This window comes from Salvia splendens, unplaced genomic scaffold, assembly GCF_004379255.2.
Source record: "Salvia splendens isolate huo1 unplaced genomic scaffold, SspV2 ctg1061, whole genome shotgun sequence".
Taxonomy (NCBI): Eukaryota; Viridiplantae; Streptophyta; class Magnoliopsida; order Lamiales; family Lamiaceae; genus Salvia; species Salvia splendens.
Window position 1 is genome coordinate 18,714 of NW_024598605.1, and position 26,485 is coordinate 45,198.

Sequence of the window (26,485 nt, forward strand, 5' to 3'; positions counted from 1 at the left end):
CATTTATTTCTCATTGCTTTCGATATCCTTCAACTGCTTTTATAATTAATTCTTTCCAACATTATCAAAATCATGATCCCCTCAAATTGTCTTTTAACCTGTCGACAACTATAAAGGTGGCCTTATTTAGATGTCAATTCGAACTAACACTCTTCTCCCTCAGTCCCCGAACATCTGGATTGTAGTAAAACTTAATTAGGCAATATTCACAACTTCAAACATATTACAAACAATTTACAATTTTGATACTTATGCAAATGCAATCGGTCGAATCCAAGCATTCAAGATTTCTACCTTAGGCTTTTGCCACAGGTGCTCCACAACACTGACCTCACCAATAAACAACCGACACGTATATCCCCACATTCCCTCCACTCAATTACACAGAAATAAAAATTAAATAAATCAGATATACTTATATCTTTTCCGGAAAAAAATAATTATCTGTGATTTCCGCAACTCAGACCATAAACGTACCAGTTGGACTTCACCTCCTCACCTCACCTCACCTTTTGGCGAAAAAGAAACAAATAAAATTCCTTGAAAAATTCGACGAAATTTGTGGAAGACACACACACACCAACGAACTCGTGCGCGCACCAGATCCGTTGTGTATGACTTGTGCTGATTGAAGATTTTTGAATTGACCGACTATTGAAAGCTGTAATGGACGAGAGTTTGGTGAAGAGGCTCGAAGCCGCGGTGGTGCGGCTGGAGTCGCTTTCGATCGGAGGATCCCGGCAGGTTACTGCGCCGGAGGATGGCGGAGATGCGGCTGCGACGGATCCGTCGATTGTGGCGTTTGATGATCTGATTTCGCAGTATGTTGCCAGAGTTACCAGCGCTGCGGAGAAGATCGGAGGAAAGGTTCTAGATGTGTCTAAGGCTATTGCAGAGGCGTTTAGTGTGGAGCGGGAGCTACTTGTTAAATCAAGCAAACTCAGGTTAGTTGCTACCTATCGGTTATATCGCTTTAGATGCTTGATTTTGGAGGCTCCGAAGTGTTTAATTTACCGTAAGATTGGAAGCTGATAAGATTTTGATTGACGCATTTAATTTCCGCTTATTTCTCTGTGTAGCTATTTTGAAGTCATGAAGAACGCGATAACAGTCACTCGTTTATTTCATAAATTACTTGATAATTAGTAGTGAAATCAGTAGACCTAATGCTTGAGATTGAATGTGACTCTGTTTAGTTCCCTCTTTTTGATGAGGGGTGCAATCAGGCCAACTTAGTAGAAAGTAGGAGACGATCCCTGATTGGGATGCTGAGAGGCCTGATTGGTATTATGATGAATGCATCGTAGTTTTGAATACTGCTTCAAGATCTTAGGTGTCAATGTGGTATAGAGCTCTATGATTGTGGAGCATCCCTATTTCTGGTGGATGCTGGTTGTGATGAGATAAACATCCTTGGATCGCTACCCTTTTTATTTTTATTTTTTGGGGGTAATTTTGAGGTGCTTCATGTTGACATAAGTAATAATATAGCTAGAATGTCCTAGAATAGATGCTTCAGTATCCAGACTTGATGCCAGCCTAACCTCTCTCGCTATGTGTGTGATTTGTGCAGAAACCTGATATGGCAGGTCTGATTGAATTCCTTAAGCCATTGAACGAGGCGATTGGCAAAGCATCTGCATTGGCTGAGGGAAGGCGATCTGATTTTTCGCACCACTTGAAGACTGGTGCCGATAGTCTGTCTGCTCTGGCATGGATTGCATACACAGGAAAAGATTGTGGTAAGAGAACCTTACCTGCATAATTCATTCCATTGCCTTTGTATAAAAAACTACAACTAATATGCTATCTCGCTGTAGGTATGAGCATGCCTATAGCACATGTAGAAGAAAGCTGGCAAATGGCTGAGTTTTATTGCAATAAGGTACTAATACTTATGAGCCTTCCATGTTCAAGAACATAAAGAAAAGATGAGCTAATGGTTTATTCATAGGAACTTTTTCTATTGTGTGATTTGTATTTTCATTATCTTAAGTTGATCTTCCTCTTATGTCCTACTTAAATCAGCAGCAATTGTTCTGTTGTGCTAATAAGATTAGCCACAATTATCTGACGGAAAGTTCAAATTCTTTTTTATTTTGTTCAGGTCCTTGTGGAATACAGAAACAAAGATGTAAACCATGTCGAGTGGGCTAAGGCTTTAAAAGAACTTTATTTGCCAGGGTTGAGGGATTACGTGAAGGCTCATTACCCACTTGGGCCTGTATGGAACGCCACGGGTAAGATTGCAGCCGCTGCCCCAGCAAAAGCAGCTCCGACCCGTGGCGCTCCTGCTCCTGCTCCTCCACCCCCTCCACCTGCTTCACTTTTCAGTTCTGAAACAGCTCAACCTTCTTCTACAGCCCCCAAGGAAGGAATGTCTGCTGTCTTTGCAGAACTGAATTCTGGAAAGCCAGTTACTTCAGGTAATTATCAGTTTCCAATCTCTAAATCCATACTCGTGGAAATTTTTGTTTATTCTTCGTTTTTATGTGGGATTTTTTTGTACTGGAGGTTTGAAGAAAGTCACAGCTGATATGAAAACCAAGAATCGTGCAGACAGAAGTGGCATTGTCACTGCTCCTGAGAAGGGAACTCGTGCTGGTTCATCTTCTTTCTCAAAGTCAGGACCTCCAAAATTAGAGCTTCAAATGGGTCGTAAGTGAGTAAAAGTTTATGCTTACCCAAAGGCATATTTCCTGCTTTTGAGATATTTGACAACTAACTGTCGTGATGTGCACAGATGGGTTGTTGAGAATCAAATTGGAAGAAATAATCTAGTAATTGATGATTGTGATTCAAAGCAGACAGTCTATGTGTTTGGCTGCAAAAATTCAGTTCTGCAGATTCAAGGTAAGTAACGATTGGCATTCATTTTAAGTTCAGCTCTTTTGTTGCAAGTCATCAAAGGCTTAATCCAGAATACCCGCAGGCAAAGTAAACAACATTACAGTTGATAACTGCACTAAAATGGGGGTGGTCTTCAAGGTTGGTGAAGGAATTGTATCAATCCTGCTGCTTATTTAGCTCTCTTTAAGCTTTAGCCAGTAAGGTCAAACTGACTCGTTTTCTTAAATTTGGGGAATAGGATGTTGTGGCAGCTTGTGAGATCGTCAATTGCAGCGGCGTAGAGGTGCAATGTCAGGTAAAAACACTAACATTCTTTTAGGTGTCTACTTGTGAGTCGTGGCTACTAATGACACACGCCTGACTTCCTAGAATGTAAAATGAGCCATCTACAATTCCTTGTGTAGGGTTCAGCTCCAACAATTTCAGTAGACAATACTGCAGGTTGCCAGTTGTACCTGAGCAAAGACGCATTGGGTGCTTCTATTACGTCAGCAAAGTCGAGTGAAATCAATGTATTGGTGCCTGGTTCTGAACCAGACGGCGATTGGGTATGTTTCGATGCTTTTCTGTAGCTGCCTAGCACCAAACTACTCTACTAAAGCTGGATCAATCCTCCAAAAACACCATTTTATTACTAAAAACTAGTACTCCGTATAACACTATCTTGAAATATGCACAATAGAGTTCCAGATAATAATAATATCCTACTCCGTATAAATTATTGTATCATAAAAATTACTTAACTGTGTAGAATCAATCAAAAAGCTACGTGTTCTCTTTGCAGGGTGAGCATGCTTTACCACAACAGTATATCCATGTTTACAAAGATGGCCAATTTGTGACAACTCCCGTCTCCCACTCTGGTGGCTGAAAAGACCATCGAGCATCGCTGAAGCTGCCTTCTCCGTCACCCTTTCTTTTTAAAGGTTGGGGAATTTTCAAGTGTTCTTCTTCGGTTGATTGCCCTGCCATACCCATTCAATATTTGTTTGATTATCATTGTTGTTTTGTGCTATTATGCTCTGCCCTCTAGTTTGCTTCTTCTTGAAGAAGCTCCGTTTTCTTTTTCGGGGCACTAACAATTTTTTCTTGTTTGTTTGGTGTTTGATTCCTTTAGTGAAAATTCATTTCCAGAATTTGGTTTTACTTACCGTTGTTCTCCTCTAATTTAAAGATTTTTTTTAATTTTGAATGTGTATTTGTCGGTTGTCCAATATTTTATGTTAGTGTGAAAGCAGACATGGATTAGATTAATGATCATAATAGAGTTACATTATCAGACAAATGAATTGACAATAAAATAACTCAACACACGTGTTAACATGATGATCAGTTGGTCTTCATTATTATATTATTGAGATAATTATGGTTTTTGCCCTTTGGGTGAATCACAGTTGAACTTAGTCGTGCAGCATCTTGCCATCCCACCACGTAGTTATGGATTCTAGTGGTTAACTGTAATAAAATAATTAGTGAATACTTAATACTACTAATAAATGTATTTAGATGTAGAGTTAGACCATCTTCAATTATACTCCAAAAATAAGTTTTGGTGTAGGAATCTTCTCCAACCATACATCAAACTAAAATCTGTTTTTGGTGTTTTTTGTGAAACAATACTAAATATGGTGTTACTGCAAAAATTTTGTGAGACAAAAACTTAAAATGGTGTAAATTTTAAATTTGGTGTAAATGGTTGGAGTAAAATTACTTTTTGGTGTGACGTATACTCAAAAGTAGATTTGAGTTTGATGTAAATGATTGTATTTTTGTGAGACAAAAACTTAAAATGGTGTAAATGGTTGGAGTAAAATTACTTTTTGGTGTGACGTATACTCAAAAGTAGATTTGAGTTTGATGTAAATAATTGGAGAAGTATCGCAACTGCTTGTCATCCCTAGCTTCGATGGTGGGCTTCTTTGTCATTTTTCTGTACTTGATTACTCCTCCAGCACCTTTACATATTTACAGGTGATTCAGATTCCTTGTCCAATTTGAAACCTAAATGTATAAACATTAATAAAGTTAAGATTCAAATTTTGCTTCCAACTTTACTAAAAATATTTAATGTTAATGCCATTCATCAACTCTTTTAAAAAAAATTCAAATTGCAATATACTTAGTACTATCAGAGGATAGTGTTCGAAAATTTTGAAGTATGTTTTTTAATAATTACCTAGCATTAAATGATGCCCAAAACATGGCCTAACCTTTTGTTTGATTTTTGAATTTTGGTCTGTCGAAACTTTCAATATCTGCCACTGCCTTATGTTTGTACTCATTTTTCAGACTGTGTATTCATTTTTCTGCCCAATCTGACGTAATAAAGATATTAGGTACACTCGAACCAACTTTCTTTTCTTGGCAAATTTAGTTCAGGGTCTACATTAAGCTTTCTTTCAAACAATAAAGGAGGAAAACACTGTTCCTTTTAAAGAAGAATAAATATTGAAGATTTAAAATCCATAAGATAGATAGCATATTCAAATTCGAAAAACATAAGATGGTGTTTAGAATCAATTTATTGAAAGATATGATAAAAGAATATTCGAAAACCTAAATGCAAAAGTTTCTTATAAATACTCCTAGAATCTAATGGTATATCTTTAACTTAGGATAGTGAATGATTAAATTCATTCAATTTATGGTTGAATGGAAAAAGCTTATAGTAGCCCTACTCTAATTATGTTGATAAAGTGAGTCCTCAAAAAAGATAGATAAAGAAGATCGTTTACTTAGTGTCCAAGTGCAACGACTTCAACTTGGCTCATTATTTGCTGTAAATGTGTTCAAATAATTTATAGCCAAACATACTACCACTCCACAAACAACATCCAAATAATTAACTAAATCGCAACACTACCTATTAAAATGCCTCTTTAATCTTATTTGTTCCTTTTATATTCCATTTTCATTCTCACATAAGTACAACAAAGTTACAAATCAATGCCATTTAAAATTGCTTTTATTTTATTCCGGTACTTAAAGAAAGGGTTTGAATGTGTTCCATAAAGCAAATCCAATTAAAGTAGTCATTAATTTCCTTAGATGAGAAGTATTTGAAAGAACAAAAATACTTTTCTCCATTGCTTCAACTTTCCAATTCTACCCCTCTTTCTTCCACCTAGAGATGCCCAAGGTTTTCGGTTCCGGCGGTTAACGGCAGAATCGTACCGCCGGTTCCGGTTCAGGTTCCGGTTCTGAACCGGAACCGTGACTTTTTTCTTGAATCGGAACCGCCATATTTTGAACTGCGGGCAGATTCATGTTCCAAATTTTATGAACCGAAATCGTGCCGGAACCGCCGATTCTGGACGGTTCCAAATCGGAACCGTGAAAAACCTCGGAAAACCGTGAAATCTAGCCGGAACCGCGAAAAACTGCTGGAAATCGGCGGTTCGGAACCATGAAAAAAAACCGCCGGAGAACCGGCGATTTGGAACCGGAACCCCCGGTTTTCAAACCGAAACCGTGAAATAGCCTCACGGTTTGGTTCCGGTTCCACATTTCTCGAAATCGGAACCGCCAGTTTACGAACCGGGGGCATGTCTACTTCCACCATGTTAACTACCCAATCTTCCACGTTTCTATTTTCCAAACCCCCTCTCTCACTCCAAATTTATGCTGCACTTCTCTTACTACAATACACACACCTCTTCTTCTTCCTCTCATCTTTGTCCTCATTCCCATCCCCTCAAAATAAACACATAGTCATTACACAAACACCCATGGCGTCAGAGGTCCAGACATATTCTGCAGTTTTCTGTTTTTTACTGCTTTCATTTCACTCTGCAAGTAAGTCTAACTCTCTCTCTCAGCTGAACTTCAATGGTGTTTCTTTCATTCTTGAATGAACTTGTCAAGATTCCTTTTTTAACACCGCCCATTTTCTTGAATGAGATAATATTTTATAATTTCAAATTTCCATCATGTTTGAATCAAGAAACTGTTCATCTTTCTCCCAAAAATTCCTTGCCATCTTGTAAAGCATAAGCAGCGTTTCATGTAATTTATTTATCAGTAAAAGAAAGTTTCTATTTTTATGCAATTAAAGAAGACTTGTTTTTTACCAAATTTAAAATTCATTTATTTGTGAAGATTCGGAGTCGTTCATCGGAGTAAATTACGGGCAGGTGGCGGACAACCTGCCGCCGCTGGAGGCGACGGTGAAGCTCCTGCAGTCGACGAGCATCGAGAAGGTCCGCCTGTACGGCGCGGACCCGGCGATCATCAAGGCGCTCGCCAACACCGGCATCGGAATAGTCATCGGCGCCGCCAACGGCGACATTCCGGCACTCGCCTCCGACCCCAATTTCGCCGGCAATTGGGTCAATTCCAACGTCCTGGCCTTCTACCCGGCCAGCAAGATCATCGTCGTCACCGTCGGCAACGAGGTCGTCACCCTCACCGATCAGTCTCTGGCGGCGCAGCTCGTGCCCGCCATGCAAAATGTCCAAAATGCCCTCAATGCTGGTATTCATCACCACCACATTCAAATTTGATCAAATTAATTCGAGTTTTATTGTAACAGAGTTGGAATTTTTGATGATCTCACAAAATGGCAGCATCATTGGGTGGGAAGATCAAGGTGTCGACGGTCCATTCGATGGCGGTGCTAAGCGCGTCGGAGCCCCCGTCTGGAGGGGCTTTCGGATACGGAGACACGATGAAAGGGTTGCTGCAATTCCTCAGCACGAACGGCGCCCCCTTGATGATCAATCCTTACCCCTTCTTTGCATACCGGGACGACCCCAGGCCCGAGACGAAGGCCTTCTGTTTGTTCCAACCGAATGCTGGCCGACCGGACGCGAACACCGGCATCAAGTACATGAACATGTGGGATGCTCAGGTAAATTTCTTGGATTTTTATCATATATCTATGTTTTTATCACCTAAATCTGGTGTTGGATTTCATGATGTTGTGATGAATCATGAATGTGTTTCTTGGAATATCTATCTTGTTATAAATGTGAGCTCACATATTTTTGTTACCATGATTTTCCCCTACAATAGTTTTTACTCAAAATATCTTCATTCATGTAGAGATATGCCATCAAAATTTATTTCAAGATTGATATGCAGCTTTGAACTTTTCTTCTTGTACTACTCTGTTCCATATGAATTTGCTTTTGTTTCGTGTGAACCAACACCACACCTTTCTTTCGAACTTCTCCTCCTCCTCGGCTAAATTGTACTATCTTCTGTTGATCTTAGCTTGATGCGATTTACTCGGCCTTGAAGTCGTCGGGGTTCAAAGATGTCGAGATTGTGGTTGCCGAGACAGGTTGGCCTTATAAAGGAGACTCCAACGAAGTTGGTACTACTTTGGAAAACGCGAAAGCCTACAATGGGAACTTGATAAACCACCTAAGGTCGAAGGTCGGGACACCCCTTATGCCTGGAAAATCCGTGGATACCTACATATTTGCGCTCTATGACGAGGATTTGAAACCCGGCCCTGCCTCTGAGCGCTCGTTCGGACTCTTCATGCCCGACCTTTCAGCGACCTATGATGTTGGACTCGCTAAGAGTACACAGGTGAGGCATATCTTTCTTGTTATAGTGATTTTTACTTTGAATGATATAAACTGATGTGTTACATGCTTTTAGGGATATTTTATCATGAGGTTTCTTTATATATATTCAATCCTATGAACCAATGTAATTTCTTAATTTCCGTGCTGAAAAGAAACTTCTCAACTAAGTTGGGACGGAGGGAGTAGTATGTATTGTCAATCTGATATAGTATTGGTTGATTTTGGTCAGACTCCGGCCCCGACCTCGTCAACTCCGGCTACGACTCCGGCACCAACGACAAGTCCTAAGACTCCGGCTCCGACGACGCCGGTGGCGACCCCGGTGAATCCGGCTCCGACGACTCCGACGATCAATCCAGTACCGAGCCCGGTTATAGCAGGTTGGTGCATGCCTAGGCCGGGTATAACCGATGCTCAGCTGCAAGCGAATCTCGATTATGCTTGCGGTTGAGGCATCGATTGTGGGGTCGATTGGGCCCGGTGGTGCATGTTTTGAACCTGCAAATGTTGCATCACACGCTCTTATGCTATGAATTTTTTATCAATCTTATAGCAGGAGTTCCGGCGACTGCGGCTTCAAGCAGACGGCGGCCGTCACCGCTATTAATCCTAGTGAGTTAGCTAAACTCTCTCCCTTAGATATATGTATAATGTGATGTGATGATTTGTGTGTTTTGCAGGCTATGGTTCTTGCGGCTACCCTTCTCGGAGCGCACGAACACGAACACGATACGAAATTATTTCGGAGCTCGATTGAGGTAATTAATTCTATTGTGGCAAAATAGTACTTTTAAGAGGTGTGTATATGTTATTTGGGGGATTGAATACTCTATCCATGTAATTGTTGATGTTTTTTTATATTAATTTTTTGTTTTTGTAGTAAATTTAGTTTTAATTTTTTGTTGTTTTGGCTGATTAGGGAAAACTGGTCCAAGTATTTGTTTTTAAAGTTGCAATGATTGAAATATAAAACAGAGTGTGGTAATGATGAAGTAAAGAACCACATAAATATAATTTGATCATAGATAGTATCTAGTACCAGTAGATTGTTGGAAAATAGAGTAAAAATTAAAGAGTTCCGTTAGAATTATAATTTCTAATTACTTTTAAATTATACCATTACCAACCATCGTACCTTGACAACTTAATGTCTAGTACTTTATTTGTTTGTTTATTTATTTCAGTCCAACTACTCTCAAATCAGATTATTTTCAAGTTAAGGCCCTCCGCAACGCTGTCTCTTATCCGTCTCTTAATCGTCTCATCCCTTCACTATTCATGTGCTCCACTGTACTTTTCATCTCATCTTTTAACTAAGAGACAACACCTGCAACCTTCTATCTCTTAACCATCTCATCCCTTAACTATTCATTCAATTTCATTTTTTATTTTTTATTTCCAACAAATTCAATTAATAAAAACACACTTCATTAAATAAAATAAAATTACAACTTAAAATTAAAAAAATAAAAAAAGCACATAATTAAAGTCGTAAAAAAAAATAAAAATTACATAATTTAAAATACAATTTTATAGAAATTGAGTATAACTACTCTGCCGGCGAATCATCCCCCGAAGGCGGTGGCGGTGCACTCAAGCTACCTGGAGGCGGAATACCAATTTGTCTTGCCATATACTCAATTCCGGCAAGATGGGCTTGATATTGAGGAGGCGTCATGCAGGAAGTGTCAGCCATCGTGGCGGTCAAGTACATGGACAATAGGGTGTTCGAGCCTGAGACCGAGCCCGTCTGGCTTGATTCGCCTCAGCCCCTCCTCCCTCTAGCCGCCTTTGCCACCTTGGTCCCTTGCGGCCGACGATGCCCACGAGAGGAGCCCCCGGCATCGGTGGTCGTGCCCTCAACCTCTTGTGAGGCGTTGCCTGACCCGCTCTCATTAGACGAGTATTGGCCACCCGCCGCGTGCTTCGTGCGTTTCGAACTCGAGCCCGTGCTGGACTGGACACCACCGGCCCACCTTTCAACGCCTTTGACGGCCTCCCAAACATCGACATGTTTGAATTTTTTGCCGTTGTCGTAAAAAATGACTCGCATAGCCGCTCTCATAATGTCGGCTTCACTGGCTCCGCTTTGGTATTGAGCCTCTTCATTCTTGTAGATGCCGCAAAAATTTTAGACATCTCTGTCGACTCGGTCAAAATGACTGCGGAGCATCTTCATGGTGCGGCGGCGGGACCGAGACTGCTTGTTCTCGTTATAGGCATCGGTGACCTTTTCCCAAAAACACTTGCGGGTTTGTTGATTCCCGATGATGGGATCGTACGAGACGCTGACCCAAGCGTTGAACAGAGTCATCGTGTCATTGCGGCTGTATGGATGACGACCTATATCCTCCTCCTCCTCCTCGACCGCCTCCTCCTCTTCCTCCACGGAGTCGAATGCGCGACCCCTGGAGCTTCCACCGCCTCGTCCTCCTTCCGGATTGGGTTCATCTGGAAAATCCTCCCTAATTTGGGATAATCCCTGCAATTGCCCATACCTCGGGGCGGAGGGACGAGAGTATGCATCCACATCAAAATAGGGTGGTTGGTACGCCGCCTGCCCACCGGCGTCGACGAGCCTTGGGTGCCCGGCGTCGACGAATCGGAACCGGCAGCACCCAAGACATTGTACATGCCCCCCAGACGCCAATTGTGTTCAAGCCATATCCGCCGGAGCCGCCCTCGTTTCCGTTGCCGGACATTTTGAGATGAAAATTTGAGAGGTGAGATGAAAATTGGAGAGGAAAGAGAGATGATTTGAAAGAATAGATGTGTGTTTGTGTGTATAATGAGGATGAAAGGGGAGTATTTATAGAGTAAAAAAAGAAAAAATAAATAAATAATAAAAAATACCATTGAAAAAAGTAAAAAAACGGTAACATTACCGTTTTTTTTAAATTAAAATAAAAATGACGACGCCCACTCGCGGGCTGGCGAGTGGGCGTCACGCCTAGTGCCAGAGCGCGCCACGTGGCGCTGGCGCGTGGCGAGCTGTGGCGCCAGCCGTCCCTACGGGACGAGACACCCGCCGAGACGTATCCCTGCAACGCCGTCTCGCTGCCGTCTCGTCTCTCCGAGATGAGATAGAGACAGCAACGAGACGCGTTGCGGATGCTCTAAAGAACTATCATCATTTAAGCTTTTGAATTGAGAGATTAAAGACTTGATTTTAATGAGGCTTACTAACATTTTAACATATGAATTGATGTTCAATATTAATTGAATGTTAGTACTCCCCCCGTCCCGGCTAAGATGTCACATTCCCTAGCCGACACGGGATTTTAAGAGTTATTGGTGAATGCGTTTAATTGGAGAGAAAAAATGTTGGTGAAAGTATTAAAATAGAGAGAGAAAGAAAGATGAATATTTTAATAGGGGTGGAAAAAAGTGGTTGAATATATTAATTAGAGAGAGTAAGGTTCCAAAAAAGGGGATGCGTCATCTTAGTTGGGACAAATTAAAAAGAAAAACATGTCATTTTAAGTGGGACGGAGGGAGTAGTAATTACTAGTACTAATTGAATATTCATATCTTGCAAGTGTGGTGGTTGCCATTGAAAATGTTGTTGCTTGAAAGTGTGGTGGTTGCCATTGAATATGTTGCAGCTCTCAATAATCGAAATGATTCACCGATTGTAAATAGCAGAGCATATATAATTCGTAAACAATAATTTTGTTAAATTGGTAGTTTGAAACTTCAAATGACGCCATGGATGCAATTTAGCTTTAAAAGTTGTGCCTTCAAATGTAACTAATCCAAAATTATACTCCATTTAAAATGTGGAAATTATTGTTGAAATGATCAAATGAATGTCCATTTAACAGTGTTTGATGGATAAGTGTAGAATGAATTTTACCTCTTGGTAAAGTAAAACGATTAATCGGTCTTGAAATAAAGTTAAATGGATGTGTCCAAAATGAAATTAACAGTGTTTGATGGATAAGTGTAGAATGAATTTTACCTCTTGGTAAAGTAAAACGATTAATATGTCTTGAAATAAAGTTAAATGGATGTGTCCAAAATGAAATTATGTGGTTTTGCAGTTTTATCTTTTAAAAATGATTTGAGTTTAAGAGCATCCGCAGCGGTGCTTGCTGGGACGGACAGCATCCATGCCGCTGGCGCGGCACAGCTGTCGCCGCTGCTGCACTCTCGCCGCTGGCACGGCGCTGCTCGATGCATCGAGCACATCCGTGCCGCTGAACATGCTACGTGGCGCGTTTCTATTGGACAACGGATTATCCGTTGGAAATTCATTTTTTTAATCGAAAAATAATAGCAAAAATTAAAAAAAAATATTTTCAGATTCCCAAAAATGTGGCCGTTTTATTACCGTTTTCTGAATTTTTTTTATTTTTTATTCCCAAAATCATCTATAATACACACATTCATCATCCATTTTTCACATCAAATCATCTCTCATTCATATTTTTTCATACAACTTATCTACATCTTCCTTTCTCACTCAAACCCTCTCAAATGGATTTCACCGATATCATGGCAGAAGCGGAGCGCGAAGAACAAGAATACTATGAACAATATCGTGCCGTATATGAAGCCTATGTCGCCGCCACTACCCCCGCCCCTCCTCCTCGACCAACTAGATCAATTCGCCGCTACATCCCCCGTGACCGGGAGGGAGCCAACGAAAGGCTAGTTGCCGACTATTTTTCCGACCAGCCGCAGTTTCCGGAAGATTACTTTCGGCGCCGTTTTCACATGTTAAAACGGTTGTTTATGCGTATTGTCAACACATTGTCCGCTCGTGTTGAATACTTTCAATCAAGTAGAGACGCAACTGGTCTGCAAAGTCTCTCGGCGTTGCAGAAGTGTACTTGTGCCATCCGACAACTTGCTACTGGGCAAACAGCTGACCTCTTCGACGAGTATTTGCATGTCGGTGAGTCAACTGGAATCCTATGCCTTAAAATTTTTTGCGACGACGTTCGTTCTGCTTTCGGTGAGGAATTCCTTCGGGCACCCACCACCGATGATTGTCAACGGTTGCTTCGTCTTCACGAAACAGTCCACGGTTTTCCCAGTATGCGTGGCAGCATTGACTGCATGCATTGGAAGTGGAAGAATTGCCCGACTACTTGGAGGGGGCAACACTTAAGCGACCACAAAGGCGGCGGCCCAACACTTATCCTTGAAGAACGACAGTATGCTTTGGCATGCATATTTCGGTATTGCTGGATCCAACAACGACTTGAACGTGTTCTATTCTTCACCACTATTCAATGATGTTTTGAATGGTGTAGCACCGGCGATCGACTTCACCATCAACGAAAATGCATACCACATGGGTTACTATCTCGCCGATGGTATCTACCCAAGGTGGTTGACTTTCGTGAAGACGTTCAGCAATCCTCAAGACCCAAGACAGGTTCTTTTTGCGCAGCGTCAAGAGTCTGCTCGGAAAGACGTCGAAAGAGCTTTTGGGGTCCTTCAAGGCCGATTCAACATTGTGAAGGCCCCGTCTCGGCTGTGATACGTTAAGAATATCGCTGACATCATGTACACGTGTATTATCTTGCACAACATGATTATAGCTAACGAAGGACCGAGGGCGGCTAACTTTTACGACGAAGATGAAGCCGGAAGCTCAACCGCGAAGTCTCCCCCACGTCGAGGTGTGCATACGACGATGGGCGAGAGGATCGAAACAAGAAACACAATGCGTGATACCCGAACTCACACTGAGCTACAAGAAGACCTAATCAAACACATTTGGGCGAAATTCGGCCACGAGTAGTGGATTTTTTAAATTTTATGAATTTAATTATATAATTTTAATTTTTAGGATTTTAATTATGTAATTTTTAATTTTTAGGATTTTAATTATGTAATTTTTAAATTTTTTATAATTTGTAATAGTATTCCAGGTATTTTTAATGCATTTAATATTATGGAAATGTTTTTATTTAAATTGAATAATAGAATTGTGGGACCCTTGAGCATGTCTTTGCGGAAGAGCATGGATGTGATGTTGTGCTCTTACCTAAAAGTAGAGAGTAAAAAAATAATAAAAGTGGGTCCGGACCCTCAAAATTCGATGCCATCCAAATCAATTGTCCCAAAGCAGTTCAAGTGATGTTACGCAAAAGATTCGATACAATAGTGTATTCCAAAAAAAGAATTTTATAAGTATAGCATTATCATCGATATAAAATGCAATTTATATTCCTTTCATTTCATTAATGCATTTCATTTATATTTTATTAATATAAAGTTAATATAGTCTATATAAAAATGAAATTTATATTCCTTTTATTTTTTATTCACATTTCTTAAAATGCTGGAAAAAAGTAGGATTCTTAATGCTAATCGGATTGTCGAAAAAAATCATGATATTAAGTTAAATTTTAGCTTATCTCACAAATTTGAAGATTAATTTGAAAAATTATGAAATTTGGATTTGTTCAAAATTATGTGTGATGATATTTTTGGTGAAATTAGTACTCCATCTGATATGCCAACCGAAAAATTATACTACTCCATACTAAGTCGAATGTCACCGACAGTGAGTTAATCAATATTGTATATTTATAAACAAAATAACATCATTTCGTTGAAAAATAAAAATAGTATTATAAGTGACAACAATTCAAAAAGAATTTATCTCGATTGCTTTTCAAGATTTTAAACATTTCGCATGTTTGCCCACCTTTATCAATGAACTTTTAGAGCATCTCCAATGGTTTTAGGCTAGCCATAGGCTAGCCACAACTTCTTCTGCCACATCATCAGCACTAAAAACTCATCCTGTCACATCATCAAGACAAGCAACTGAACAAACAATAGACTAACCACAATAAACAAAATTATAAAAAATAAATAATTAACAATCACACAAAATACGGAATTAAATTTACGACACAAATACGAGAAAATTCAATAATAATATTTAAATTAAAGAAAAGTACATTAATTAAAAAAATTTAACGACGTGCAGTCCTCCGCGCCCACAACTCTTCAATTAAATCATTTTGGAGTCGAATATGAGCATCCACTTGGCGCATGTCGGCATGTGCCTTGAGGCGGCAGACTTCATCGTGAGGTACCCCCCATTCGTACGTTGGGGGCGGCCACGCCGTGGCTTGGGCTGGCTTCATTAGCATCGTCATTGGCCCAACTAGTCAGTTGTACATCTTCATCTTCGACAATCATGTTGTGCAGGATAATACAGCGTACATTATATCAGCAATGCAGTCGGCATGCCACAAACGCGTTGGACCCCTAATTGCCCCCCATCGAGACTGGAGCACACCAAATGTCCACGTCCTTGCGCGCCGACTCCTACTGTTCCGCAAAGTAGGCCTTCCTCTCATCTGATGCGCATCTGATCGTCTTCACAAAGACGGGCCACCTAGGGTATATCCCATCCGCCAAGTAGTAGCCCATATCATGCTAGTTCCCGTTGGCGATAAAACTGATGGCCAGACCGACGCCCTGGCACTGCTCGTTGAAAATGGGCGACGAGTTGAGGTCGTTGTTCGACCCGGCTACCCCAAAATATGATGCCAAATCCGCAATCGGTAATCAGCTACGGTCGAGGATCATCGTGAGATTCTTTCCCTTGTAGCCGGTCGTGTAGAACCCTTTCCAGGCAGCGGGGCAGTTATTGCACTCCCAATGCATACAATCTATGCTGCCCAACATCCCGGGGAACCCATGCTTCTCCCTGTGCATCTGCATCAGATCCTGGCACTCTTCAGGGGTAGGGCTTCGAAGATACTGATCACGGAATATTTCAATGACGCCCTGACAAAAATACTTCAGACAATCCAGGGCAGTCATCTCACCGATGTGGAGGTACTCGTCCTACATGTCTGCCGCGCCTCCGTACGCCAACTGCCTGATTGCCGCAGTGCACTTTTGTATAGGTGTGTGGCCGGGTCTGCCAGCCGCATCTTACCTGAACCGGAAATACAAATATCGACGCTCCAAAGCATCAACGATACACATAAACACTGTCCTACGCATCCTAAAACGCCGCATGCAAAGAGGCGCCCCAAACCGTGGCTCCTCCCCAAAGTAGTCTTCATATAGCCGCTGATGTGCATCTACGTGATCTCGATCAATCACTGCTCGTCGGTGGACAACGGGTGGAGGCTGAGGTACCGCCGGCTGCAAGGCCCTTTGTAGCAACCAGATTATTTTGCGGGACGTATAGGCCTACAACTCTTCGTTCATTTGCCGTTCGTACTCATCATCATCCCCATCACTACCAACACTACTACCACCCGCGTTAATCATTTCACGTTGTTGCTCTTGTACAGAAATTAAGTGAGAGAGAAAAATCGTTAAAATAAGCGGTGCAAATGAAAATGACGTGCAAATCGCGTATATATAGTGTTTCGGAAAAAAAAAAAAGTGCTAGCCGATCGCCCGCCTACAATGGCGGCCAGCCGACCGGTGAGCGGATCGGCCAACGCCCGAGAATCGGCGTCCGCTCACCGATTTTTTCACCGATTTGGCGCTATCCGACTCCAATGGTTCGGCGAGCGGACCGGCCAGCGCCGGGAATCGGCTAGCCGGTCCGCTAGCCGCCATTGAAGATGCTCTTAGAGCATCCACAATAAGAATAGCCCAGCCATAACCTAGCCACAAACTCCTTCTGCCACATCATCAGCTCTAAAAATCCTCCTGTCACATCGTCAAAACAAGCAAATAGCCCAGCAATAGCCTAACCACATCACTCAAAATTATATAAAACAAATAATTAACAATCACACAAAATACGGAATTAAATTTACGACACAGATACGGGAAAATTCAATTATATTATTAAAATTTAAAAAGTAAATTAATTAAAAAAATTACATTAATTTTAAAAAATTACATTAATTAAAAAAAACCGCCTCCGTCTCACTCCTCGTCGCCTCCGTCGCCGTCGCCCCCCAACCATGCCGCGGCGGCATTCAAATCGGCTCGCATGCTCACGAGCATTGCGTGAAGAAAACTCTTCTCCTCGGGGTCAGTTGGCGTCTTCCAATCGGCTAAGGTCTTGGCCATCTGAGCCCGCGTTTGTTGACCCGCGAAGAAGGCGAGATCGGCTGTCGACTGGCCAACAGGGGGATGCCTCCTGGACCTCCTGGGACCCCCCTCGATTCCTGCTGCGCCCGCCTTTGACCAGCCGGGCGAGTTCGGCGAGCGAACGATGGAGGGGACGGGAGCTCCTGAGCACCCTCGGGGAGGTCGTGGGAACCGCCGCTGTAATCACCGGTATAATTCAGTCGCTGCTTCTTCGGCCAGCCAGCGTCGACACCTGCCCGGAACTTCTCGGAGTCTGTCAGCACCTCATAGCAGTTCCAGTAGATGAACTCCTTATAGAGCCCGGACACGGGGAAGGCTTTCTCCGCTATCCTCCTGTAGTCCTCATCAGTTTGGCCACTGCTCTGCATGCGGAGGGCGTTGGCGTACAAGCCCGAAAATTGGGAGACCCCAGCCCTGATTCGGTCCCACGCCTTCCGGCACTCCTCCCCGTTGCGTGGCCTCCCCTCCGGGAAAAATGCCTTGTAAGTTGCTGCTATTTTGGCCGACAAGTTGACGATCCTCTGATTGTTCAAAGTGGGGGGATCATCGCAAACACTCACCCACGCCTTGGACAGCGCGACGTTCTCCGCATCCTTCCACTTCCTCCGTACCTGGTTGTCGTCATCAACCGGCTGCCACGACTCGCCGACCCTTTTGCCCTTCTTCTTTGGGCCGCCCCGACCCCGCCCTACTCCCCCGTTTGAACGGGAGTTTCCGGAACCCCGAGAAGATCAAACCCCAACTCCTCTAAGGAGAAAGTCTCAAATTGCGTGAACTGCGTCTCCGATGGGGTCGATGTGTGCGAAGAAGCTGTCGAAAAATCAAAACTAGGGCGATAGACGTTGCCCCCCCCGGCGTCCCCTGCGTCACGGGCTGCATCGCCGGTACACCCCCGACATCATCTGCATCCCGGGTGCCCACCCCGACATCATCTGCATACCGGGATGCATTCCCGGTACTCCCTGCCATCCCGGCATACCGCTTGCCATCCCGGGCATACTACCCTCGGCTGCCATCCCGGGCATCATCTGCTGCCACGGGTACATGTTGTAGTACCCGGGCATCGGACCCCATCCACCTCCCACGGGTACCGAGAGAGTTTGAGACTCGCTTGTCACTGGAGTACCTTCGTTGTTGTTATCCATTTCGCGTGGTTGCTCTTGTACAGAAATTAAGATAGAGAGAATACTCGTTAAAACAAGCGGTGCAAATAAAAATGACGTGCATATCGCGTATATATAGTGTTTCAAAAATTAAATAAAAAAAATCCGCTCGCCGATTTTTTCACCAAAATTCGGCTAGCCGGTTACAATGGTTCGGCGAGCGGGGATGCTCTTACGGTTAGAAAGATCTTGTATCCACGTCAGCGAGAAAGTGGGCCCCGCGGCTTCAGTTAATAACCCAACGTCTTCCAGTAGCCGGTCCGCTCGCCGCCATTGTGCATGCTCTTCCGGTTGGAAAGATCTTGTATCCACGTTAGCGAGAAAGTGGGCCCCGCGGCTTCAGTGAATAACCCAACGTCTCTCTCTCTACTCTGTAAAGTCTTTGCAGTCCAACTCATTTCTCACCTCCTCCATCACCGGCATCTTCCACGCCCAAACCTCGTTCAATTCCCTCAACCCAATTACACGATTCCATCCTCAATTCTGCCTAAATGTCAAACCTAGGCTTCAATTCAAGCTATTAATTCATTTCTTCTTCTTCTTCTTCTTCTTCTTCTTCTTCTTCTTCTTCTTCTGCTTCCAATTCATTTCTCGCTCACAAACAACATGTCCGTCGCTGAGCTCAAGGAGCGCCACTTGGCCGCTGCGGAAACCGTTAATTCTCTCAAGGACAGATTGAAGCAGAAGCGGCTCCTGCTTCTCGACACCGATGGTTTGCTATTCTCTCGGTTTTAGCTCTTACTGATTACGCTAAGCAGATCCAATTGCTCTTCTGCTAACTATCATCTTACTATTGATCTATCTAACCATTCCAATTTCCATCCAACTTTCTCTCTGTTGCAGTCGCCGGCTACGCCAGGTCGCAGGGACAAACTCGGGTGAGTTTTGGACCCACTGATCTTGTTTGTTGCCGGACTCTTCAGGGCCACACCGGAAAGGTAATCCTTTGTTTTCTATATTTTCGATTGCTTCAAATGTACCACTTTTTTCTCTTCGACATTTTGCCCAATTTTAATGACCTAATTTGCGTAACTTTTCGTCTCCAGCATTTTCCCAGTTTCAGTTACCTAATTTGTTATCATTGGTTTGTTTTTCTCTTGTGAGGGAAATTGAAATCATTCATAATCATTGGTAATGAATACAATAATTGTTCCATTACACTGGTTGTTCATCTATTTGTAAATTCTGGTCTGTGAGATATGAATAAAACATTCGGCATGTCATGCTTGAGATAATTGTATTGTTTACCAGACTAGATTATCAAAAGAATGATATATTTGTATCAAAAGATATACTACAAAAATATCATTTATTTATACTACCTATTTGATCAAAATTGTAAATTAATAAGTTAATTTGTAGACCATTCTGTATGCTGCCTTGGATGAGGTTGGTTCAGTATTATTTTGATAAGCAACCTCTCTTTATTGCAAAGATAAGAGGTTATAGATGTGCATTCCCTGCCTCTCTTTATTGTCATGATTTTTTGTCTTTTCTTAAGGTCTTGTTCGAGTCCCAGGTGAATTATCTGGAATTGTTTCTTACAGTATATTGTATATCATGATTCATGACCATGAATAGATGTTAAACTAGAGGCATAAATTTATCCAAGAATTTACCTAGTCAATTGAGGTCTCGCTGCAAGGTTCTGCGTAGCACTAGATTGAATGTGACAAAGCCTTACTGTTGGGCAATCCCACATATGTCAGCTGTAAATCAATCCCATTATCACTTTTGACTTTCTTAGCTGTGATAGAAATAATTCAAATTTGATGCATCCACTAAAAAAGAAACTGTCTGCCCTAAGAGATGTTTTTGACAAGTTTTTTTCGTATCCTGAGTTCATTTTAGTAAGCAAATCTGAAATGGTTCTTAGGTGTATTCGCTGGATTGGACTCCAGAAAGGAATCGTATAGTCAGTGCATCTCAAGATGGACGATTAATAGTTTGGAATGCTCTCACAAGCCAGAAGACTCACGCAATTAAGCTACCTTGTGCATGGGTAATGACTTGTGCTTTCTCACCCAGTGGGCAATCTGTTGCCTGTGGTGGCCTAGATAGTATGTGCTCTATCTTTAATCTGAACTCTCAAACCGACAAGGATGGAAATCTTCCAGTATCAAGAATGCTTAGTGGGCACAAGGGTTATGTATCATCATGCCAGTATGTTCCAGATGAGGATACACACCTTATAACTGCTTCTGGTGACCAAACATGTGTCCTATGGGATATTACCACTGGCCTAAGGACGTCCGTGTTTGGAGGTGAATTCCAGTCTGGGCATACTGCTGACGTTCTAAGGCATGCTCGTTATCTTTCTAGCGCACACATGAAATTTTTTGCATTAGCGCTTATCTGTTTTTATTGTCAATGACTTTAATAATCCTTTTTTTTCTTTCTGGTTCAGTGTCTCTATAAATGGATCCAACTCTAGAATGTTCATATCTGGCTCCTGTGATTCAACAGTCCGTCTGTGGGATACCCGTGTTGCTAGTCGAGCATCTCGTACTTTTCATGGCCACGAGGGAGATGTTAATTCAGTGAAGTTCTTTCCTGATGGGTATAGATTTGGAACGGGTTCAGATGATGGAACTTGCAGATTGTTTGACATTAGAACAGGCCACCAGCTACAAGAGTACAATCAACAACATGTTGATAATGAGGCTCCTCATGTAACTTCAATTGCATTCTCCACTTCTGGCCGTCTCCTCTTTGCTGGATACACCAACGGAGATTGCTACGTCTGGGACACTCTATTGGCCGAGGTATAAATATTTTTGCTTTAGTATGCTGAGTCTGTATTGTTATGGTTTAATAGAAAATTAGATATGCTGCTCAATTTCAACCCGTCTGCCCTGTTAATAGGTTGTATTGGACTTGGGAAAACTTCAAAATTCTCACGGTAGTCGGATCAGCTGTTTGGGACTGTCTGCTGATGGTAGTGCCCTATGTACAGGAAGTTGGGACTCAAACCTCAAGGTTAGTCTTATTTTATCGCCCATAACCATTATGCATTCAAACTCCTTTTAGCTAACAAGATGGCTTTCCTGCTTAGGAATATTCTAAAATACACCAACAAAAACATACTATGTATAGACATGAATTGTGAATCTCATTACTAATTTTATACCCTGACAGATCTGGGCTTTTGGAGGGCATAGAAGAGTCAACTGAAGTTGGAGACCGATTCTTGTGGAAAATGAGTGTCGTCATATCTCCATCCAAATTTCTAGATTTCGTATGTCCAAGCTATGGGTTGTGATACCATTATTGGTTGTATTTTTTTCTTGTAATCTTTGAGATGCCTAACAGACAGTTTGAGTAGATAAATGAAAATTTTTATGCAATAGTATTTGAGCTGAAACACTCAAACCTGCTCACATTACCAAAACCAAAATAATTCACTTGTTACAAGAATCTTCATATCATGAAATTAATCATCATATCAATTTTACAAAGCTAGTAGTGAAAATGTGAAATTGTCTGCAAGCAGCAGAGGTTCTACAACAACTGCTTTTTTCACAAGGCTATTATTAAGGAATATGTAAACAACATGAATACAAAGAGTCACTAACAGATAGAAAACCAAATTATATGACTCGTGAATTGTGACTAAGTATTCTGCAGAATTTTGCAAACAAGTATTCTACCATTCATTCATGGAGGCAAAAGTCAAAATTCTAGTTCCAGTGATCTAACTCCAGCAGAACGCATAAAAACAAAAAGCAGAACAAGAACACTGAGGTTTCGTGATGAGGGGATACATATACTTGTAAAGGAACTAGTCTCTAGCGTCTCTTGCTTTTGAGTGTGCTCCGTTGCTTGATGATATATGCTATACCTTCTTTCAGGGTTGCTCTTCTCTGCTCTTTGTTATGCCACAGCTCGCTGGTTACATACCTACCACTTGGATTATACTCGTTCATCTCCAGCAAAGCTGTTGTAACTGCTTGGTAGGCTTCTTCACCTAACTTAATCCTCAGCTGTGCCAGTTCCTCATCTTCTTCATTTAGTATTGCCTAACAGTACAATGACAGGGAAGAAAATAGCACCCATCATTTTCGGATTTTAAAGCATCAAAAAAGGCCATTTAGGCAAAGTCTGTCAATATACTTCAAGAAATACGCTATAAAATTCAACTTCCAGCTAATAGCAAACATTCATTTTGCAACACAAACTCACATATCAAATTCACATGCATAAAAAATGCTTTTCCATGTTTGAGAGCTAATTGTCCACACATGGCAAACCTGTATTTTTTTTCTGTTAATGGGGATGGTATGTGTAGAAGTTATGCAAACTAGGAAACAATGTTTCATACCTCAGTTTTAGAAACACATACCTTCACACTTTTACCACCTTCAGTTTGGATGATCTTGAGAGGGTGCCAATTAGAATCCATTATGCGACTCTCCCATTTCGTACATAGCTCAACAGCTCTGAGCTCTGTCTTGCTATCCGAATACATCCTTTTAGCTGCTGGTAAAACGTCTTTACTACTTAACCCTCCCATTCTCTTGACCCCAATGATGGCCCGAGCAGACTGGTCCTTCATAAACTAGCAGAAAGCATTCTTGTATTGTTTAAAAATTGACAGAAATTAAATGCAGAGATAGTGTAGATGCTACTACAGTTTGCATTCTCTGGTTCAAAAATAATCACGGAATGCATTATATATTCTGTTCTAATCACCATATACAACCCTTTTTACTTATTTCCTAAAGGAGACATCAATAGCAAGTACATAAACAATGCAGATACTTTCAATTTTGTAATGTAGCAGCAAAAAAGAAGCAAAGTTAGCATATACCTAGATGTTAAATCAAATAAGAATGAAAATGTTGATTTCTTACATTTATTAGTTCCTTCCGAGCTTCTTGCAATTCATCATTGCATTTCCGTTCTTTGACAATAAGAGCTTGACTGAGTTGATCAAGATCTTGAAGTTCTTCTTCCTTCTCTTCTAGTTCTTTCTGTATGGCACTAAATTTTTCCGACATGTCCTTGTCACCATCATCTCCCATGTGCTTTACTACTTGCAGACTCCCTGCGAGACGTCGTATCTCCAACTCCAGTGCTTGCTTTTCGTCAAGTTCCCTTTCTAAGTCAATCATTTTTCTCTGAAGATTCTCTTTCTCTTTCTAAGAGAATCAATTAAGTTAAATTATAGATATAAACCATAAATTCATTTGCTCGAGTTATATAATTAAATAGCAGCACCTTATGTTCTTCTGCCAAGAGTAACATCTTTTCATCTGCCCTCTTTAATTTCAAGATTGCCATTTCATTCTACATTAAAAAAATGAAGTATTATCAACACTTATGCAGTAAATAAGTCACATCTATAACATCTTGAAAATTCTACACACTTGAGCATTGGTAATGAGCATGACCAACATAGATTTAAGCGACCACCGACACAACCAGCCTTACCATGATCAGATATGAGCCATTGATATAAATCTAGCTGAGATGAGTCCTGTTTTCCAATGAATGTGACATGGAGGATGGTATATTACCTGTTTCTTCTCATGGTTGAGCCGTAAATTCTCATTTTCATTTTGAGCTTCACGTTCCTTCAACTCTTGCTCCTCTTCCTCCAGCTTCTTCCTCTGAACTTCCAATTGCATGTTGATTCTACCATGTTCTTGGAGAACTTTTTCTAGTTGACCACTAGCACTTTGCTGCAGTTTTCTTCTTTCTAATAGATGTTGCAAAAGTAAGATTTACGTGAGCTCTATTTCAAGACTAAAAAAAGGGAAGACCAGAGAATATTAGAAAGACAAGAACAAGAGAAATATATTGATAGAGAACTATAATCAACACCAAAAAATGTATTTACCTTCATTGAAAGCTTGGATCATCTTATCCTTTTCGCCGATCACATTGATAAGGGATATGGAAGTTTCTTTGCATTTGTTTTCCATTTCTTTCAGGTTCCTATTTTGTGCATCTAATGTATTTTCCAATTGGGAGAGTAGTTTGCTATTTTTAATCTTCTCCTCATTTTGACGTTGTGCTATTGACTTCAGATCTCCATGCTTCTGTAGATAGTCACCAACAACATTGTCTGTGTGGAAATCACCCTCTCGAGCCACCCAACCATATAGCTTGTCCACATTCTCTTCATCCCAAAAATAGTCCCTCTTTCCTTGATGCCGAGCCTCATATGCCTTCTCGAACCTTAAGGCATCATAGAGTCCGAGCCACTCACATTTAAACTCTATTATTGCATACCCAGAGTGACCTTTAAAATTCCACAAAGAGATTACCCTCACAGGATTAAACCTTTCATTTCTTAGCATATCCCTAAGTTTTGAGCCACTTGGTCCAACATTACGCCCATTTTTCCACTGAACAGGAACATTTGCCACAATTCCCATCCATGGACATACATAGAGTTCATTCTTGTCACAGCTCTCATGAAGAGCTCTGTTATCCACTTCACTCGCTGATGAATTTTTTACAGCATTTATTTCTTGAATATACTTCTTCAGGCCTAAATGTCTTCCCCTGTCCTTCGCATTCCTCTTACTTGATCCCTGGCTTATCCCAGCAGCATGCTGCAGTAGATCCTTAAAGCGAAATATCTGCTGCGTTTTGTGAGTGCAGTAAGGGCACTTGTATTCATCATCTGACACTCTAATAATGTGTGGCTCGATTCCTTCAAACGGAGAAAGCATGAATCGGCATACTCTTCTAACTCAGAATCACTTATATCAGTAGTATCCTCTTCCGATAAGTTAGACCTTCACCAACAGTCAATACCTGCAGTAGAGTTGATGCATAAAAAAGCTTGAACAAAGAAATGACACCACTAGTAACAGTTTAGTTGAAAACAAGAAATGATAACATTGGCATTTTCTGATTTCACTATTTTCATGTCAATAGCATCATAGATAGCAGCTTCGTTGAAATGATAACAATTGAGATTTTCTGCTTTCATTATTTTCAGGTCAATAGCACCACAGAGGAGCTATAGTTCAAATCCAAACACCAAAAACTCTAACCTCCTCTATTCATTGCTATTTTCTTAGTGTAACAGTCTTAAAACAGTAACATATTATACCAGCAAGCAGGTAAAACACAGAAATTCGACTACAAAAGTTCTTTCCACCGATTTCCAACATTATAGTTTTCCTATTAGGAATTAGGATTGCAAGAGGAAAAAAAAACATCCAGGGGGAGAAAACAAACAACAACGAGAACAAGTCATGCGAAATTGTTTTTATATATATAAAAAAACCATCCCTGTGAAAATCGAAACACCATCTCGAAGTCTCGAAAAAATATGAAAGTATACAAGTATCCACAGTTTGAAATTCACACCAAGCTAAAAACCAAAAAACAGTTCGAATGGAATGTGTTTTTATTTGAACAGAAGAAGAAAAACAGAGCGTCGTCAATAACACCATATTAACCAGCAAGCGGTAAAACACATCACGTCAACCAATTTCCAGTCTCCAAAACTCTTTCTACCAACCGATTTCCATCCTTATTTTCTTCTCGATGAAAAGGCAAAAAAACAAATATACAAAAATTTATTGAAAAATACAGGAGCAAAATAGAAAAAACGCATCCTCCCAGTCAAAATTAAACTATCAACAACATAACTATCCACAAACTTAAAATCAGAGGATAGCTAAAACGAAGTCATAGCGAAGCATATAGCACCATCTCTAAACACAGAAGCACCGGAATTCGAAGAGGCTAACTGAAAATGTACGCAGCCGAGAGGAGAAACTTAGTGCAGAAGCGACTCTAGGGTTTTAGAGGTGAGGGTGAGACAGAAAATGTGTATTTTTGCAGAGGCAGAGAGAGAAAGAGGAGCACTGCATGGATGATGGCGTGAGGGTGTGTCTGCAACTTTTGATCGTCGTATTATGCCTTTCATTT

General features: G+C 41.2%; 2 protein-coding genes and 2 pseudogenes across 3 annotated transcripts; 3 read left to right on the forward strand and 1 right to left on the reverse strand.

Moving 5' to 3' along the window:
- The first annotated feature begins 450 nt into the window (after positions 1-450).
- LOC121788508 lies at positions 451-3,996 on the forward strand (annotated as a pseudogene).
- Positions 3,997-6,425: 2,429 nt separating this feature from the next.
- LOC121788506 (glucan endo-1,3-beta-D-glucosidase-like) lies at positions 6,426-9,271 on the forward strand. Of its 2 annotated transcripts, none has more exons than XM_042187164.1 (7): positions 6,426-6,645; positions 6,949-7,323; positions 7,416-7,699; positions 8,065-8,388; positions 8,617-8,767; positions 8,941-8,999; positions 9,068-9,271. In XM_042187164.1, the coding sequence occupies exons 1-7, from the start codon at positions 6,579-6,581 to the stop codon at positions 9,170-9,172; spliced, it is 1,365 nt and encodes a 454-aa protein (XP_042043098.1). In that variant the 5' UTR covers positions 6,426-6,578; the 3' UTR covers positions 9,173-9,271. The 2 variants fall into 2 exon arrangements, with proteins under 2 accessions (XP_042043098.1, XP_042043099.1); XM_042187165.1 differs by having other exon boundaries at positions 8,944-8,999.
- Positions 9,272-18,955: 9,684 nt separating this feature from the next.
- Positions 18,956-21,953, forward strand: LOC121788511 (guanine nucleotide-binding protein subunit beta-2). Its single transcript, XM_042187168.1, has 6 exons — positions 18,956-19,301; positions 19,433-19,527; positions 20,466-20,890; positions 20,997-21,354; positions 21,455-21,568; positions 21,728-21,953. The coding sequence occupies exons 1-6, from the start codon at positions 19,196-19,198 to the stop codon at positions 21,761-21,763; spliced, it is 1,134 nt and encodes a 377-aa protein (XP_042043102.1). The 5' UTR covers positions 18,956-19,195; the 3' UTR covers positions 21,764-21,953.
- Positions 21,954-22,165: 212 nt separating this feature from the next.
- LOC121788510 lies at positions 22,166-25,450 on the reverse strand (annotated as a pseudogene).
- Positions 25,451-26,485: the final 1,035 nt, after the last annotated feature.